We start from the raw sequence: 17,695 nt of genomic DNA, 5'->3' as shown, positions 1-17,695 counted from the left end.
AGTGCTGCGGGGGCGTCTTTATTAGTCAGACTTTCCTTCTTGGCCTACTGCCCAGGTGTGGCCAGGGACAGCCCATACAGTGTGGCTATTGCCAAGGTCAGGAAGGCCAGCATGCCCAGTGGGGCCAGCAAGCCCTCCCTGGGTGAGGCTCCAGGGCCCTCCATTGGAAGAAGGGCTTTGGGCTTCCTGCCCCTGCCAAGCTTAGGACTAGTGTCCCTGGCTCTAGTCAGGGATACAGTGGCTGCGGTGGCAGATGGTCCTGGTTTGGTTCCAGCAGAGGCTACGACCCCATACATGGGCTTGACAGTGCTGAAGGGTCTGGCGTGAGCATCCACCCAGCGCAGCAGGGCCTGTGGCCTCCACTGACAGATGCTGAGCAGGGCTAGGACGTCCCCCTCAGCCATGTGGGAGTCCGGCGGGGCCTGCCCATACAGGCGTGTGTAGATGCTGGTCAGGCTGTAGCTCTTCCTTGGGCCGTGCTCCAAGTGGCTGCCGGCCTGCTCCAGGGCCTTCAAGGCAGCAATGCTATCCACACAGAAGGCACCGTCCAGAACACTGGCAAGACCTAGTAAAGCCAGCTCTGCTTGGAGCAAGGGGAAGTCATAGCGGTCGCCGTTGTGCGCCACGAGGCACCAGGGCTGTGGCTGGCGCTGCAGGAAGGCTTGGAGCAGGTTGGCCAGGTCGGCATCGAAGCGTTGACGCCCATGTGCTGCCAGCACAGCTGTGCTGAGGCCCGTGATCTTACTGGCTTCTGGGCTGCAGGCCTTCCCTGGAGCCACGCACAGAGAGAGCTTGTCCACCACCCGGGGCGGCGAGGGCACTGTGGGAGGCTGCCCCTGAGGGGTGGGTGGGCTCTCCAGGGCACATCTGTGGACGGCTAGCAGGCACAGCTCCGTGACCTTGGGCCGGGAGGAAGGCAGGCCAGTGGCCTCCAGGTCCAAGAAGATAAGGGTCTGCACGGGACCCGGCGGTGGGGCCTGCGAGCCCATGGTGGGTACCTGCTGCCGAGCCTGGGGAGGAGCATGGGGTGGGGAGGGGCTATATGAGTGCCCAGTGGAAAGAGCTGAGGCGGGTGGGGGTGGAGCGGGCAGGAACACATCTTTGGCCTTCTCTGCTCAGGCAGGCACTGTCGGTGAGCTCTAAGACCCGTTTCCAGAGCAGGAAGCCAGAGAAGGTGGGGTGGCTTCCTAAGGGGGACCAGCACATTCAACTGTCTGGGGGAAGGCTTGGCTCCTCCTCTAGCGCCCACCTAGTCTGGGCTTGGGTGGGGGGGTGGGGCCTTTCCACCCTGCCCCATCCCCGTAGGGGTCCTCACTTACCGAGTAGCAGGCAGGCAGCAATGACTCGGGGTGCAGTCTGGCTGGTTCTTGCTGCTGGCAGCAGTGGCGGGAAGCGAAACTTAGCGTGAGCCCGCCTATGGGCTGTCCTGATCGAGGCCCGCCCTGCTTGTCAGCCTGCCAGGTCTGCCCCTCCCCAGCCTCCCCCCTCGTGACTCCCTGAAGGCCTCAGACCTACAGCTGTGGGCCTGCTGGCTGGCACAATGTGCCAGAGCCCTCATACCATGAGAACCAGCCCAGAGGATGAGGGCAGTGTGCCCAGGCCATCAGGGAAGGCTAGCTCCAGGACTCACGCCTGCCGGGAACCCCTGCTGTGGCCACTTTGCACCCACTCCTTGGCCCCACTTTCTCAGGTCTCCCTGGTATAGGCCAGGGCTGACGGCTGTCTCCTCCCCTGCCACAGGATGGTTTCTTCCCATGGCCTCAGCCCAAAGCGATGACTCAGGACAATTCCACAGGCAGGGCAGGACTCCTTCCTCAGGGCAGATTTGTTACTATGGGGACAGGCTCTCAGCTCTAGCCAGACACGGGAAGAAGGATCCTAGCCTTCCCTGGGTCTGGCTCCTGCACCATCCCTCCCACTCAGCCGACACAGATCAGACTCAGGAAACATCAAAAGGCTGGCGTGTTCTCAAACAGCCTGTCACTGCTTTTAATCAGTTGCTGCGGTGAGGAAAGTAGTGGTTCTGGTGCCACTATGTGGCTCCATGCTCACTGGCCTCAGCTACAGTCCATCTCAGGGTCGTCCGCATCCGTTTCAGTGGCACACAGGTCATCCAGGGCTGCCTCTGAGCCAAGAGAAGAGGGTTGTGTGGTGAAGGCCTGGAGGTGCCGGGCACTGGGGGGAGACCCACCGCTCCTCCCCCACGCCCGCAGGAACTAACCAGTCCCTTCCACGCCCAGGCCTTGCTCCCTCAGCTACTGCAAGCAAAGTGATACAAAGGCAATTCAGACAGCGATGTTTCTGGAAAAACTGTGGCTCTGCTAGGCCAACTCAACAGATACAAGCAAAAGGCAGCCTGATAAGCTCAGAGAAGACCCAGAGCAGTAAGACAAGTGCGACCCCAGTGCCAGCAAAGGCTGCGTGGAGAGAGGACTGCTGACTTAAGGCCAGGAAGTCTGACTTGTCCGTGAACTTCAGGGAAACCTCCGCATGTGGGCTGGGGCAGGCAGGGGTCCTCCTGCCGGCTTACCTTCACAGTCTGTCACATCAGGAAGCCCTCGAATCAGCATGCTGACCCCTGGCATCACCTGGTCATACTGATGTAGGACCTCCACACAGTGCACAGTGAAGAGCTTGTCCTTCTGGGAGAGGCTGTGCAGCAGCAACACCGTGTCCCGCAGACACCGCACAGTCCGCTTCTGCTGCTCAGTCCTCGGGGGCTCCCCCGCCCTCCGCACTGTCAGCCACTGTCTGTGCAGCATCACTGTGAGTGCTCTGACCACCTAGGGAGAGGGCAAAGACTGAGGCCAGGTCTCAGGGTTCCTGCATCCTAACAGCTTGCTCAGCTGGACAGCACCTTTCCTAACCACCCCAGGTAAGGAGGGCTCCGAGCAGTGGCACCAGGGTTACAAGGAGCAGGGGCGTGCTTGCATAGGGTCACCTTCCCCCGCCCTGACGGAGCTGCCACGCCGTTGGCCCGTGTACTCACCTCCACGTTGCACTGGCAGACAGAGCCAGTGACTGGGGAGGCAGGGCTCTGCACACCAAGCTTAGCCAGGAGCCACACGGCCTAGAACAAGAGCAGACTGTTCCATCTGTGGCAGAACGAGAGCCTGATCACAGTGAGGGCTTTCTCAGGCTTCTCCTACAAGTGCTCCAGGTTCCCTTAGCAGCCGCCTGTCCACACAGTGACATCCAAGGAACGGTGTGGGGCCTTCTCAGGCTAGACTCAGGATCAATACCTGTCTCACCAGCAACCCACCTGCCTCCAGGCCCCAAGCCAGGGTAGGGCCAGTTATTAGGCAGCCCTGCCAAGTGCTGGGACACCCGGGGGTCCACCTGTATTGTACCTGTGTAGTATGGAGCCCCCAAACTGAGTTCACCTTCTTAGCAGCTAGGTAAACTCTTGCTACCAAAATGCATTAAGACTCCATTCTCCCCAGAAGAAGGAGGAACAGTGGCCCTTGGGTGGGGTGGGGTGGTGAGGCTCTGGAGTTTTTACCTCTTGCTCTAGTTGAAGCCACTGTGTCTCCGAGGCCACTTTATCAGGCCTTGACGTGATGTACATGTACAGCAGCAGGAGGAGGCAGCCTTCTGAAAAGGACGCCCCACCTCTCATTCAGGGTCCCCTTCTTACCCAGAGCCCAGGGCACAAGCTGCAGAAGCCCTCAGGAGGCCTCTGAACTGTCCCTGCCACCACCCTTCCCTCCAACCTGCAGGAGCCGCCCAACCACCCATCCCCCCCTGCCCTGCTTTACCTGAGGGGGAGCAGAGCTGAGGCGCGAGCTTCTCGTGGTCCACCAGGAGGGAAAGGAGCTCAACAGTCAGTAGCACGCTGGGCAGGGGGCTCTCGGGGCTGAGGCACTGCGGCAGTACCCGGAACACACACTGGAACCTAAAGCACGGGGGCCCAGAGAAACGGGACACTGGCACCCCAATCCCACAACCATCCTCACTTTTCACCAGAGGCAACGGGAAATTTTGAGCAGGCAGGTACAAGGAGGAGCTGTGGTTCGGACCCGGCTTCAAATGCTGGCCAACCACCACATACTTGCTGGGATATCTGTTTCCTGTGAACCAGTGGGTACTAGCCTTCACCGTGATATTGCCGTGGCTTAGAGAGGACAGGCCCTTGCCAGGCCCAGTGCCACCTGTAAATGGGGGATGCTTCCCTGGACCCGGGGTGCCTGGCTTCCACACTCTCCTGGGCTCTTTCTTGCCTCTGTTCCCAAATAGGGAGGGAGGTCTTAACAAGTGTGAATGTTATAAGCCTACTACCAGAGGGCTGGCCAGGTTCCAGAAGTGACAAATGTGTACTTGGCTATGGTTGGATCTTATGAGACCCCTTGCTTGCTGGCAGACTGTTTTTGCAAATACCAGCTCCCCTGTTACCAATTATGAGAAGGTGCTCACTTGGGGTGTGCACGGGTGTTGGGCTCTGGGCACACTCTCTCCAAGGTCTCATGGGCAAAGAGAACTAAGGAACCAAGTCCCAAGACAACCACTGCTATTTGCTCAACCCACATAGCCTTGTGGATGGGGAGAGGGCAATTCTACACGTGTTCCCCTTCATGCATCTGCAGTGTCTTAGCACATGCCGTCAAGGGTTAAAAGTATTTCTCAGTATGCCATTAGGAAGCAAGGCCTCGTTATTTGGGGGTGAAATCATTTTAGAGCAAATCCTGTACAGTGGGTAAGCTGAATGTTTTCAGCCACCAGAGTGTGGAAATTTGCGGGAAACTGGGATTTAACCTGGTGGTTACTCAATTTCGTCATTAGAATGGTCTGTAATCCACTAAAGTCCCTGAAACTATCTGCAAGAAAAATCCATCTTTATATATGACGCAGTGGTTTCTAAATTATTTTTGGATAGCAGAAAAAGAATTTTTTTTCCAGAAACCCCAAACACACAATAGAGAATAGTCCTACTGTTCTGTTTGAAGCTGGGGATGAGACCTCTGCTCAAAAGCCCCTGCCATCCCAGTACCCTGGAAATGACCCAGGACCATGGCTACACCAGATATGGTAGGAAGACGTGGGTCTGAGGGGATGATTTGTCCTCAAGCCCGGGTAGGCAAAGGTGCCCTTTCCGAGACTGCTGCCTGCCTGGCTGCTTGTGCTGCATCACATACTGCTTTAGAGCTTTGGTGGCATGTGTCCTTAGCTTTCACTCCAAGGTGAGCAGGAAGCTGTGTGGTAGTGGGGATCCTCCTGCAAGATGCAGGAATTCTGAAGCAGAGTGGGAGGTGGTGCCAGACCGTGATCAAGGGCAAGTCAAGGAGACCAGCTGGAAACTCGCCCTGTATGTTCTCTCTATTCGTACAGCAAATACTGAGTGCTTACAGTGAGCCAGGCTCCATGCTAGGTGTGAGGATGCAGGGCTCTGAGGGTGTCACATGAGCTGGTAAACAGAGGCATCTGTCTGGCCTATGGAAAGCATCCATCAAATAGCTGTTTTTCCATGTCCTTGTGGACAAGCCCAACAGAAAGGGAATGATGGTGTATCTACCAAGAGAACTGGTAATAAAGTGCTTCCTGGAATTCATTCAACAAATATGAAACAAGCAACCAGCCACCATGAGGTAGGTCCATGCCAGACACGTGACAGTTCTGTACCTATTGTGTCGCCCACAGTACACTGCAGTACTGTGCCCGGCTCTGAGGACCACCCCTAGGATGGACCATACCAGCTGGAATATCTTCAGAAGGAAACCAGGATCCAGAAGTGTTTTAGGGAAACAAGTACGCTAAGCTCAGAGACAAAAGCTTAAGGTAAGTGCAGCCAGCAAAGTTGATCCAAATAGAACTGGCCTCTTGGTGGCATGCTGAGGGGGAGACAGGATTTTTGGATGAGGAGATGGGCTGGATGGTGTTTACAGTTCCTCCCAGTCTTGAGGCTCTGGAATCCCAAGTTAAGAATTTATGACAATAGTGTTCATGAGCTAGGTTCACTATACAACCACTTCCAACAAACCTTAGAAGGAACAGGTAACTTATGGCTTGTGCCAGAGTCGGGCACAATGAGGATGAGCAGATTCCCAGTAAGGTCAGCTTATGGGCTGCCCACACCCTCTGCTTCCTTAGGGAACCCCACCAAACTTAAATGTGTGATACATGGTCTTCACCTGCCTGATCCACGGCCTAGGTTCAAGGCTCTGGGTTCAGTCTTTGTCCTGGGGGCAGGACACTTTTCCATAATGTCTTAAAAGCCTTTCATTACATGTGTCTTTTGCTTACCTGCTGTACAGAGGCAGAATTCAGCCAAGTAAACCACTTCCTTGGTTCTCCTAACACCTGGCCCCACTTTCCATCACTTCAGAACACCCTGAACAAAGCCTCAGAACACAAAACCAAGGCTTAGCCCTGAGCAGTATAGCTAAGATGTGGGCAAAGTATAAGGGCCACAGGATAGACCTCAAGAGGTCACGTGAGACCTGCAAAGAATCATGACTACCATGCAGTGTTATACCTGGGCAGGAAATCAAAGGAAGCATTTTCAGCTAATTTCACCAAAATCTTAAGACACTGGCTCAGGACACTGGTTTGAAGGTGACCTGTTGCTGCAGAAGAGAAAGTCAACAGGTGAAGAAGCATCTTCAGTAGTGGGTGCTGGCCTTGGTCATCAGTAAGCCCCCTTGGGACTGAGGACACATCCCCATGATCTTGTCTGTGAACCAGACTCTGGTTTCCTTCCCCAGCGGCAGAATCCACCCCTGCATCTGATAGTAATAGGTGGACGACCGCTCCGCTGTGGCACACCAGGTGCTGAAGAACACTAAGTGAAGCCACAGAGAAGCCTTCCAGGTTGCAAAGTGAGTCCTCAAGGCTGGCCTCTCCCCCAGAGCTCACGTAGGAGGAACTTGTCGGTGAGTCCGCAGGCGCTCCACTTCTCTTGACTGCTGCCAGATCGTGCAGAGCCTGGCAGTGTAAGCCGATAAAGAACTGTACCAGGGGGAGGAGATGCACGGCCCCAGGAAGCTGGCAGAGTGGGAAGGCCCTTCTGCCTCCCTCTGCTTGGTCTCCATCACATGAGCCTTCATCCCTGGCAACCAGATTCAATCCAGTAAGTGCCAGGTTCTGTGCTTCTCTCAGGGCCAAGTGGGGAAATGACCCATCGCGAGAACCTGTGGTCCTCAGGCTTGAAATCCCAGTCAAGGTACTAGCAGCAAATACAAAAGAAAACATACAAGTGTGAGGCGGAGACAAGGTCAAGGGCCCCAAACAACCTGTCTACCGAATTCTCTAGTTTCCCCACCCAGCACACAGACCTCCCAGGCTGGCCAGGACCAGAAAGGAACTTGCTTCCTGGGAACTCCCAGCTTTTCAGGAGTCTGAGGTTTACCTGCCATACCCCAGTGGCTGCAGTAGGGTGCTGGTAGGAGCCTCAGAACAACTGCTCAGGAGGTGGCACAGACCTAGGGATGACCCTGGGATCAAAGGCTGCTTCAGGAGAAGGTTTATCAAAATGGAACCTGCAAAAGACAAGGTGATTCTAGAAGGTTCTGACAAGGGAGGCCTTTTCTGTGGCTTCAGAAGGAAAAGTGAGGATTCCTTGGATGCTAACTGTCCTCTAAGCTGCCACTAAGCCCCACTGAGATGCCTGTGGGTGCTGAGGGCTCTGGGATGTAACTGCTGTAGTCTTCTGCTAAGTCACAGACTGTTACTCCCCTGGCCCCTCTGAAGGACTGCCTGGGGTGCTGCTTCTCAGAGGCAATTCTACCATAGCACTGCAGAGGATGCCCAGAGCTGTGCAGGCCTCCTGCACATGGAGCAGGGCTTCTGGTACCTTGAGTGTTTGATCTCTGCATCCAGCTGTCAACAAGTCTTTTCTGCGACTCTTCTTGCTTAATGGGGTCACCTCCCAGATTGTGGCTCTTATTCTCTACAACTAAATAAAATGTGAATCAAAACTTGAGCACAAAAGCACAGGCATATCAAAACTCTTGAACGTACCGAGTTTCATTTTTTTCTCTCTCTTTTTTTTTTTTTTAAGTAAACTCTACCCCCAATACGGGGCTTGAACGCACAACTCTGAGATCGAGAGTCACGTGCTCTATGGACTGGGCCAGCCAGGCACCCCATAATGAATTTAAAACAGAGATTGTTCTACTTACTCAACCTTGGATCAAATCAAGAACCAGAGCAACTCAAGAACCCTTGCATCACTGCCTCCCTCATGAAAAACAGGAACAGGAACAGGAACAGGAACAGGAAAGGAAAGGAAAGGAAAGGAAAGGAAAGGAAAGGAAAAGAAAGTTTGCTCCACTTTAAAAGGAGGCAATAACATGAAAGCAGTAACCACGAACACTTATTATGTGCCAGACAAACCCTGTTCTAAGAGCTGTACCCATGTTAGCTCATCTGTTCCTCAAAGCAACCCGAAGAGGAGGTGTTATCTCCTCTATTTTACATATAGAGAAACTGAGGCACGGGTTAAGGGACTTGCTCCAATCACACAAGCCAGTAAGTAGTGTGACCGGGACTCCTGTCAGGCTGGTGGGCTCCAGTGCCTGCCCACAACACCATCCTATACTGTTCCTGTAGTTGCCAGGTACCAAAAATGTGAGTGGCTGAGGTCCTCAGAGGTGGCATGAGGGCCAACGACTTGAACAGGTGGATGGTGGTAGGAGAGAGGCGATGTATTGGAATGGTAAGATAAACTGACACAGTATATTTTCAGAGTAAAAACCTGCCAATGCTAGACTGTGTCCCTCTATAAGGCAGTAGCATGCCCTCAGTCTGGACTGAGCTGTATAAACTCAAGGCTGCAAGGAACACAGGTACCTGATACTAGCTGTGTTTCTGGCACATCAATGGATGGTGACTGGGGAGGTTTTAAAATATGCCTGCAAATTCTACAAACACTTCTCTTCAAAAGGTGCAGCCTAGTTTCCTTCCCGTTGAACATGGTTTCTAACAAACAGAACGTGGCAAAAGTGATGCTATAGGACTCCCGAGGCCAGGCCATAAAAGGGATAGCTTCCACCTCGCTCTCTCTGGTTTGTTAGCTCTAGAGGAGGCCATCCACCAGGTTATGACATCACCCAAGTAGCTCCGTAGAGAGACCCACGTGTGGAGAAGAACTCCATTGCCAGTCATGTGAGTGAGCCACTCTGAATAGATCCTCCAGCCCCAGACGAGCCTTCAGTGATTCCAGTCCCCACAGGGACAAACCATCTCCTCTTTATCAGAACTGTTGTCCCACAGAACCAGGAGGAGTACTTATTGTTGTTTTAAGCCACAAGGTTGAATAATCGGTTACACGGCAACAGATGACAGACAGACTGACTTACCCTCTCTGCCCACCAGGGACTTATATCCTGGCTCTGTCTGGAAGGGGTGGGGAAGGGACATGTTAGCACTAAAAGACTCCTTTGTAGGGAAAGATGGTTTTCCGAATTGTGGAGAACATGCTTCTGGCTTTATAGCCACAGAAGGGCTTTTCCTAGGACTGGAAAAAGTTAACTATGAAAGCAAAGTAATGATTCTGCTAAAACCACTTAAAATACCTGGTTATAAAACTTCTAACACATGTTAAACTTTTCATGTTTAAATGTTTAAATGGTAAACCTGCTCCGGCCCATGGCCGATGTCTAGGTGCTTTGACCAAAGGTTTTTATCTGTTATATATTAGTCATTCTTTGTCAGTCAGGATAGCAGTGCAAAACTCAAGGCATTTTGATCCAGATGGTGGAAAAACTCTTTCATTTCTGTATTCTTCTAATAATCACCCCAAAACATTGGCCATAATTCCATTACAACTTCCAATTCCACCAAAATCTTTTTAATATGGAACAGCCTCTTATTTAATCGTTCCCAGGGGCTGGATTCAAAGATTTTCAGTAGAAAGAAGGTCTATTAAAAGGCGTGTTGTTGTGTTTTGCAACTTGAAAACAGCCCGTTCCTCAGTGCCAGGGGTTTTGTGTTAGGGAAGCAGTCTTAACCCCCCCCCCCCCCGAGTGCATCAGACAACACCAAGAGCCTTCTGTCAGAGACGTGTGATGAGGTGGGGATGGACCCCTCTGCTCTCCTGTCTTATTTGGACTAAGCTAGGCAAAAAGAGTTTAATTTCATACCCTGTCCCTTATGAACAAAGGCAGCAGAATGTTCAATATTCAGAAAAAGACACGCTGACCCACACTGTTCAAAATTCAAGGCTGATATCAACGGTGTGCCAGACTTCTCTGGCAGGCAAGGCGCAGGACAGGACCATTAACAAGCTGATCACATCTACAGCAAAGGCAGGGGCTATTAGACAAAGGTCCCAAGGCAGTAAATGAGAAAAAATATTCCAAGTAGTTGGGACTGAAATACGCTCACACTTGGGGCAAAACTGATTATTTGAAACACATTACATAAAAATGAAGACTGGGTCACCCCAAAAGTTTAGAGAGCATCTTCCCAGCCCTTTTTGAGTCCTGAGTATAAAGTCCTATAGAGGAAGCCCTTCTAGAGTGTGAGGCCTTTATGCGGTGATGCACCAAACCATTCAAGCCTCATCTAAACCACCTTTGAGGCCTTCAGGAAAGAGGATCTATGTCCAAATGGCAAAGTTTAAACAGCCTTCGTTCAAGACTAACCTGACATTGTTACTCAGACTTTCTAATAAACCATGCAAAACAACTCTCCTTCCAGCATCATCATTACCTGGCATGGAGAATGGAGGGAGCAGCCAATTTATTTGCTCGTTCACTGCTTTGAAGCTTTGTCCTTAATTCATTCATCTCAGCATCTTTAAATTGGAGTTCGGACTGCAATGATTGGAGCTGGAAGGCAAAAGCAACACACTCATGGTAACCCATCATACGTGCAAAAATATCTCTGGGCTTCAAAGTCTCAAGCTCATAAAGGAAAACAAACAATGAGAAATAAGTATAAAAGTTTGCTGTGACATAGATACCCTACAATATCAAGCTTTCCCCTTCCTCCTCAAAGACAGCATGGTATTCTGGAAAGACATTTTGACCTGAACTGTTGCAAGGTAGTTTGTGAAGGTTCAAATACCATTTACTCGGCCTCTTTAAACTTTGGCTTATCTGTAACACAAACCCCTGTCTTTGTGGTTAGGGGGGATTAAATAGGAAGGATGAATGTGAAATGCCCAGCCTAGAGCTTGGTGAGGCGCCTTATCGCACAGTAACATGTTAACCTTTTAATGGACATAATGGTGCACAATTCCAGGTCTTCTTGAAATTTTACCAAAACGCCACGCAGCACGGGGAGACCTGCTCCAGCCCATGGCCAGCAGTAACTGCTATTATTCCCTGAGCACACTCTGTGCCTGTATGGCACCAGTCACAGCACCAGTCACAGTAAGTGTGGGGCTGTTTAAGTCTTACAGCAACCCTTCTAGTTATTTCCTGGGACAGATAATGGAAATGAATCACAGAGCTGAAGTCACTACCCTGAGGTCGCCATTTATCATATGTGATAAAGCCAGGATTCAAACTCTAGTTTGTCTGATTACAACTCCCTTGCTCTTCATCATGGATGCGGAAGGAAAACTACTGCTGTTAGTGCTGGGCACAGGTTAGTGCTTCTTTAAAGTTTGCTAATTTGCTAATGGATGGCAGAATAAGATCCATTCCTTGAGACTGAAGCCTTGGGAAGTGCTGAAGGAAAGTGGCAGTATGTATGGACACCTATTAATTTCTTCCCAAAACAGCAACTCCCTCCCTTGAGAAACAATCATGTCCCTACCTCTATGTGATTTAAAAAAAAATTTTTAACGTTTATTCATTTTCGAGAGACACAGAGAGACAGAGCGTGAATGGGGGAAGGGCAGAGAGAGAGGGAGACACAGAATCCGAAGCAGGATCCAGGCTCTGAGCTGTCAGCACAGAGCCCAAAGTGGGGCTCGAACTCACGAACCGTGAGATCATGACCCGAGCCGAAGTCGGATGACCAACTGATTGAGCCACCCAGGTGCCCCTCCCTACCTCTATGTGATTTAAATGGGAGCTGTCATCTCTGTGGTTACAGTGACTGGGTCAGGGACAGGCACCTGACCCAGGTTAGAACAATTAGAGCCTTGAGATGAAGGAGCCCAAGTTTTCAGTTTGCTCTGGAGCTATGAAATAGGAGCCCAGGAGCTTCTGGAGAACACATCCTTTACCATAAGAATGGAGTCTGTCTGTAGAACTAGGGAGTAAAGATGAATCCTGGCAAGGCTCCAGTCATTCAAGGCCCCAGCACACCTGTTTTTTCCCAGACTTAGGTATAGAAGTCAATACATTTCCTTTTGGCCTAAGCTAGGTCAACTGAGTTTCTGATCTGCCAAAAAGCTCTTACTTAAGTCTATTTCTGGAAAGTCTAAGCTATTGATTTATTCCTGCCAAGACCACCTACCACAACTACCACAGCAAAGCAGTTTCAACTAAGTCCTTTTACAAACCTCATGCAGAGCCTGGAAAAAAAGTATATGCATATATTAGAAATTATTTAAGACAAAAAAAAAAACAAAACTGTTGAAATCTTCCTGGAAGATTTACAGGCTCTTTGGTCATTATTGCTTCTAAAAGAACTCAGTGAGCAGGCAAAGCTTGTGTCTAGAACAAGGGGGAAAAAAAAAGGGGGGGGGGGAACAGTTCTGGGTCACCTTTTTTGAAAATTCCTTTTCTTTGTCACTGAGCACTTGAGTTTTCTCTTGTTCAAGGAGGAAATGTGATCTTCTCTGTTCCTCTAGAATGGATTCTGTCTGATGCAATGAGTCCCGCAAAATTTTTATTTCTCCATTTTTAATGAGAACTTCTTCTTCCATTGCTTTCATCTGTAAATCCAAAATCAATCTTGTGAAACGCTTATAAGGGAAAGTTATATATGTACTTGTTTCAACATATAGCTAGGGAGACAGAGAAAGCACATGTAAACTATGTTCTACAGATCGATGAGTTCTCAAAATATATCCATACCAACTAGTTACCACTATGGTCTGCTAGGCCCATTTGTGGGACAGGTGACATTCAGAAAGCTTAAGGAGACACTGTCATTCACACATGCAGATTCTGTAGGTTCTAGTAAGTATTAAACAATCTGGGTCACACACTTCACAGATCTCAAGTTTCATACTATGTTTCTAGTTTTCCTAGGGACCTACAGATGGTCACATAAAGGATGTCTGCTTTTTTGTAAAACTGCTAACAAATACAGTAGCCTTTATGATGTTGTGTTCCTTATAAAAGACATATGCTATAAATTTGTCTCAGTGCTGTGACAGAAAGTTTGTATCACTTTTTGGATCTGATGTACAGTTTCCTTTGTTGACTAGTTGTTAGGAATTAGGATTTGGTTTCTTCCAGTTTAAATTTTCTGCCTTTCTTTCCCCAGCCTTCCCTCATTTCGTGGGGATGAATCTGGACTCCTGTTTTACTTTATTTTTTAAGTTTATTTGAGAGAGGGAGAGCAAGCGGAGGAGGGGCAGAAAGGGAAGGAGAGAGAGCATCCCAAGCAGGCTCCTCACTTTTCATGCGCAGAGCCCGATGTGGGGCTTGAACCCATGAACCATGAGATCATGACCTGAGCTGAAAACAAGAGTCAGTCGCTTAACTGACTTGAGCCACCCAGGTGCTCCTGGACTCTTGTTTTAAAACTTTTATATATTTTAGGGGTACCTGGGTGGCTCAGTTGGTTAAGCATCTGACTTTGGCTCAGGTCATGGTCTCACAGGTTCGTGGGTTCAAGCCCTGTGTCACGCTCTGTGCTGACAGCTCAGAGCCTGGAGCCTGCTTCAAATTCTGTATCTCCCCCTCTCTCCCTCTGCCCCTCCCCTGCTCACTCTCTTTCTCTCAAAAATAGATAAACATTAAAAAAACACTTTTATATAGTTTATTCTACGGTGCTTTATAACACATGCATAAGTGCATACATTAGCTATAAAAGCACAAGTCACTTACCTTTTCTTTAAGTTCTTTGTATTGTGCCTGAAGTACCTCTAATTCAAAATTCTCTTTAACAGGAACATATTCTCTGTTTTTCCCTGCAGGAGTTTTTGACATCCCATCTAATCTGGGGACCTTATGAACATCTGTAAAAAAACAGTTCCCATATACTTTTCTGGATCCAACACTTTCCCACTTTTGCCAGTCAATGCTGAAAAGAATCACTCTTGAAAGCAAATTAGAGAAAGATCTAGTAAGCAGTATAGGTATTTTCCAACCTAAGAACGTGATTCAAACTCATAAATGATCCTTATGAAATGACAAACAGATCCTGCCTCCCCCTACTCCCCACCCCTCAATTTTAAGAGTATCATCTAAAGGCTGAAAAGGTGCTGTGGGAACCTCACTGGTCAGAACTTGGTGATCTGTTATTCGACAATATTTACTGAGCACCTATACCTATACCTACTGAGCACCGGGCACAGTCTAGTCTCTAAAGGTACAGTGGTGAGCAAAATGGATACAGTCCTTACACTCATGAAGCTTAGAGGACATTCAAAAATAATTAAATAAATGTAAAATTACAACTGTGATAAGAGCTACACAAGAGAACAAGTATAGGAAAGCCAAGTATATGGATCCAACTGGAATGACTGGAAGGCTTCCCAAGGAAGTGATGACTGAGGTGAGAGCTAAACAAGCAGGAATTAAGCAGATGAGTGGGGATGGGGAATGGATGGGAAGAATACTCCGTGTATGAGAAACAGCAATGTGCAATTTTTGTAAGGAAGTCGGGAGAATTCAAGAAATGAAGGCAGGTCAGTGTGGCTTGAACCCAGAGAGAGTGGGAAAGGGCCAGACCATGCTGGGCCTTGTAGGCCATGATATGGACTTTGATCTTTATACTGGAGACAGTGGGAAGCTATGAAAAGGCTTTCAGCAGGGATGTGCACTTGTATCTATGTGAGACAAAGCCAGATTTGAGTTCTGAAAAGATCACTCTGGCTGTGGTGTGAAGTCTGACTTACAGGGAGTCAAGACTGGCAACGGGGAGACCATTTAGCAGATGATCATCCAGAGGTAGGAATGATTGTAACATAGATCAGGGAGAATGGTAGAGATAATGGAAAGAGGATGGGTTCCAGAGATGGATAAAGAAGATAAAGTTACAGGACTTGGCAAGGGATTAGATGTATGGTCAAGGAAGAGGAACTGTTGCTTTGTGCCACCTGATGGAGACCGGTAGTAGTCACGGTTGTACAGAATATTTGGTCATTAATGAACGTTTTCTGAATGTCTGCTTTGCCAGGCACCATGCTGGCAATACTGGAGAATGACTGGACTCCCAGAGGAATGTGTGGGATTTAAGATGCCTGTGAGATATCCAAGTACAGATGCAAGATGCCCTCAAAACGTTTCTCCTTCTGTGAGCCCCACAAGACTTCACTCACTCCCCAGCTAGAAAGTAAGCTCCCGAAGAAAGGAGTTTTTGTCTTTTGTTCATTGCTAAGTGTGCTGCAGTTCCTAAGGTTTTGGACACCTAGTACAATTTACTGGTTGTATAACGGAATAAACCTCTTTCATCTCTTGCCTCAGCTAGGCCCTTCTTATGTTCATGTGGCCCAAGGAGGACAGTAATCTTCGTTAGATCTAAAGCCTCTTAAACCTGTCACAAGAATGGGTCCCCATGGGTAGGTAGTGACGGTTCTGATGATGGTGGTTGTGTTCCAAGGATCTTTGCCTAGAACCAAGAACTTGGTGGCCCAAATTTTAACTACAGGAAAAGGTTAACTGAACTTTCTGTATTTCAAATCGGCTGTTTTGACATTCTTAATACAGTACTCCCACAACTCAAAGGACCTTTTGGAACACAACCTGTGCCTAAATGAAGCCGTTCCTATATTTTGAGAACGGCAGCGTGGGTGCAAGACACTGGGTCAGCGGTCGCCGTGGGGTTCTGAAGCCACAGCCATCACGTAGTTCTGGCGAGATCTGCACCACCCTCCGGGAAAAGGCCCCGAGGCGCACTCACTGGACACGTCCCGAGGAGCGGCCGGGCACTGGCTCAGGGCCTGCGACGCGAGGGTGTCGAGTTCCTCCAGGTCGTCAGCGGTGAAATCCCCGTGCGCGCCGAACGGGTCTTCGGGGTCCGGGGCAGCGGCTGCGGGGAAGCCTCGGGCTCGCTTGCTCGGAGGGTGCCCGGTGCTGGGCGGCGGGCCAGAGCTAGGCGCCGGAAGCCCGCTCCGCCTCCTGCTGCCCGGCGCGGGGGTTCCAGCCATGCCTCCGCTGGTCAGTCTCCCAGGGCACCGAGTAAGGCCTGGTCGCCGCGAGACCAGAGGGCTGGACCAACCGCCCGCGCGCCGCCGCTCGCCTCAGCCGCTAGGGCCACGCCCCCGAGCCCACGGGCGAATCGGCTGCCAGCCGGAGAGCGCGGAAGAATGACCGAATCTGAACGCGTCGCCGTGCTCCGCTGAGTGCCGGCCTTTCTAGGTGTTGCCCCGCCCTCCCAGCCCAGTTCTGCCTGGTGCTCAAATACCGGCGGCTGGCTGTCCGTAGGCGAGTGGCGGGCGTTGTGCACCGCTATCCACGTTACTGGAGAGCAGGGCCGAGGCTCACCAGCCTTACAGCGCGGGGGCCTCCGCGCCCCTCCCTGGCATCCAGTATACATCCTCGGTGGAGTTCGCCCTGACATTCACACGTACACCTGTGAATCGAGACCCGCAGCATTCAGGGGTTTGGTCTCTGCGACTTCGCTGTTTTCCTCCCGCTGGACTCAACCTCTTACATACCCAGAGGCTCTCTCGGGGAGGAAAGAGTCTGGGAGAGCGGGGTTGGGTGAAGAGTATGAATACAGCTTTTGTGAGCAGACATCTTAGAGAACAGTAAATGTTTTGAATGTGTGCATTTAAGGTAGGTTTGGGGAAGAAAGGTGTAAGGAAGAGGGGTGATCCTGAGAACGATGTGCCTGTGTTGGAGAATGTGGGAACTGTCAGACTGTTAACATTCACTTCTCTGAGAGTGGCTGAGTGTTTTTGTCCCAAGGACATGTCATAAATGAATAAGGCTCAGGAGGTCAAGAAAGGCCCCTTGGAAGTGGCACCTGGGTTGTCCTCCGGGTTGAGCAGGAGTTATCGAGTTAGCAAGGAGGCTGGCATACAAGCCTATTCAGACAAGAATAGGACACCAACACGGAGTCCACACAAATGCCAGGTAGGAGTTGTGGCAAAGAGAGAAGGTAAGGCTTCAAAAAGGAGCAGGACTCGGGCAGGATTTTATTAGGCAGTGGTGGTGTGCAGGACGGTTAGCAGGAACAGGTTGTTTCTTGCACAGTGCCAAACTTAGCTTGTAAGTGTCCTATGAATGTTTATGAAAACAGTAAATGAAAGGGATATAGTTGTCAGGATTTGGAAGGTCTTGAATACCTGAGTTTAGTTTTTGAGACAACTAGTAGGTTCCTTCAGACAGATGCCCAAATGTTGAATGCTTAAATCTTCATTACTGCGGGTTTCTGGTCTTGTAGAGATAGGATTGTACTTCATTTGTCGGGAAGGATTAGGTTCCACCAAATAACAGTAGTAGCTGTCAGGGGCAATGTGCTGGCACTGGCAAAGAAGGGCTGTTCTCAGCCCTACAGGGAATGCCTGAAGTCCAAAGGTGTGCAGGCTGTGGAACTTTCCAGGAGAGGACCAAAGTAGGCCCTTTATCCTCTCCTGTTAAGTCAAGTACCTTAGAGTCGTAAAACAGACTTCAATCTATAAAAACCTTTTCCAGTTTTGACTTAGCAAGATCTGAATAGTTCCAGAACCCTTTTTGAAAAC

The 17,695-nt window shown here is 50.1% G+C and overlaps 2 protein-coding genes and 1 long non-coding RNA gene across 13 annotated transcripts; 1 reads left to right on the top strand and 2 right to left on the bottom strand.

Annotated features, from left to right (window-relative positions):
• Positions 1 to 2: 2 nt before the first annotated feature.
• On the bottom strand, positions 3 to 989 carry TREX1 (three prime repair exonuclease 1). The gene has a single exon (XM_047840672.1). It carries the CDS (start codon positions 987 to 989, stop codon positions 45 to 47), a length of 945 nt encoding a protein of 314 aa, XP_047696628.1. The 3' UTR covers positions 3 to 44.
• A 974-nt stretch (positions 990 to 1,963) lies between these two features.
• ATRIP (ATR interacting protein) lies at positions 1,964 to 16,251 on the bottom strand. 7 transcript variants are annotated; one of them, XM_047840655.1, is made up of 14 exons: positions 15,910 to 16,251; positions 13,893 to 14,023; positions 12,599 to 12,769; positions 10,648 to 10,766; positions 9,294 to 9,451; positions 7,787 to 7,888; positions 7,343 to 7,472; positions 6,470 to 7,159; positions 3,759 to 3,895; positions 3,503 to 3,594; positions 2,990 to 3,070; positions 2,531 to 2,783; positions 2,222 to 2,258; positions 1,964 to 2,125 (listed from the first exon to the last, which is right to left on the bottom strand). In XM_047840655.1, coding segments are annotated over exons 1-14 (2,349 nt in total). In that variant the 5' UTR covers positions 16,157 to 16,251; the 3' UTR covers positions 1,964 to 2,124. The 7 variants fall into 7 exon arrangements, 6 of the variants coding, with proteins under 6 accessions (XP_047696611.1, XP_047696620.1, XP_047696573.1 ...); XM_047840664.1 differs by having other exon boundaries at positions 2,222 to 2,255; XR_007148178.1 differs by having other exon boundaries at positions 2,222 to 2,783.
• LOC125155400 (uncharacterized) lies at positions 2,746 to 15,992 on the top strand. 5 transcript variants are annotated; one of them, XR_007148203.1, is made up of 5 exons: positions 2,746 to 2,875; positions 5,635 to 5,772; positions 6,699 to 10,793; positions 11,182 to 11,529; positions 13,982 to 15,992. It is a non-coding gene; the product is annotated as an uncharacterized LOC125155400 (long non-coding RNA). The 5 variants fall into 5 exon arrangements; XR_007148199.1 differs by having other exon boundaries at positions 6,699 to 6,866; positions 10,636 to 11,529; positions 13,982 to 15,988; XR_007148198.1 differs by having other exon boundaries at positions 6,699 to 11,312.
• Positions 16,252 to 17,695: the final 1,444 nt, after the last annotated feature.

Source organism: Prionailurus viverrinus, chromosome A2 (genome assembly GCF_022837055.1).
Source record: "Prionailurus viverrinus isolate Anna chromosome A2, UM_Priviv_1.0, whole genome shotgun sequence".
Classification (NCBI taxonomy): Eukaryota; Metazoa; Chordata; class Mammalia; order Carnivora; family Felidae; genus Prionailurus; species Prionailurus viverrinus.
The sequence above is the reverse complement of the archived record's forward strand: the minus strand, read 5'-3'. Positions and strand labels throughout refer to the sequence as shown.

Bases quoted from the DNA above. Each gene is read 5' to 3' on its own strand.
- TREX1 (XM_047840672.1), bottom strand. From the start codon at position 989: ATGGGCTCGCAGGCCCCACCGCCGGGTCCCGTGCAGACCCTTATCTTC.
- ATRIP (XM_047840617.1), bottom strand. From the start codon at position 16,156: ATGGCTGGAACCCCCGCGCCGGGCAGCAGGAGGCGGAGCGGGCTTCCG. The intron at 7,889-9,293 runs GTAAGTCAGTCT...CATTTTATTTAG, and splicing joins GTCCCTGGTGGGCAGAGAGG to TTGTAGAGAATAAGAGCCAC. The intron at 7,473-7,786 runs GTACCAGAAGCC...TGTCTTTTGCAG, and splicing joins GCAGAGATCAAACACTCAAG to GTTCCATTTTGATAAACCTT.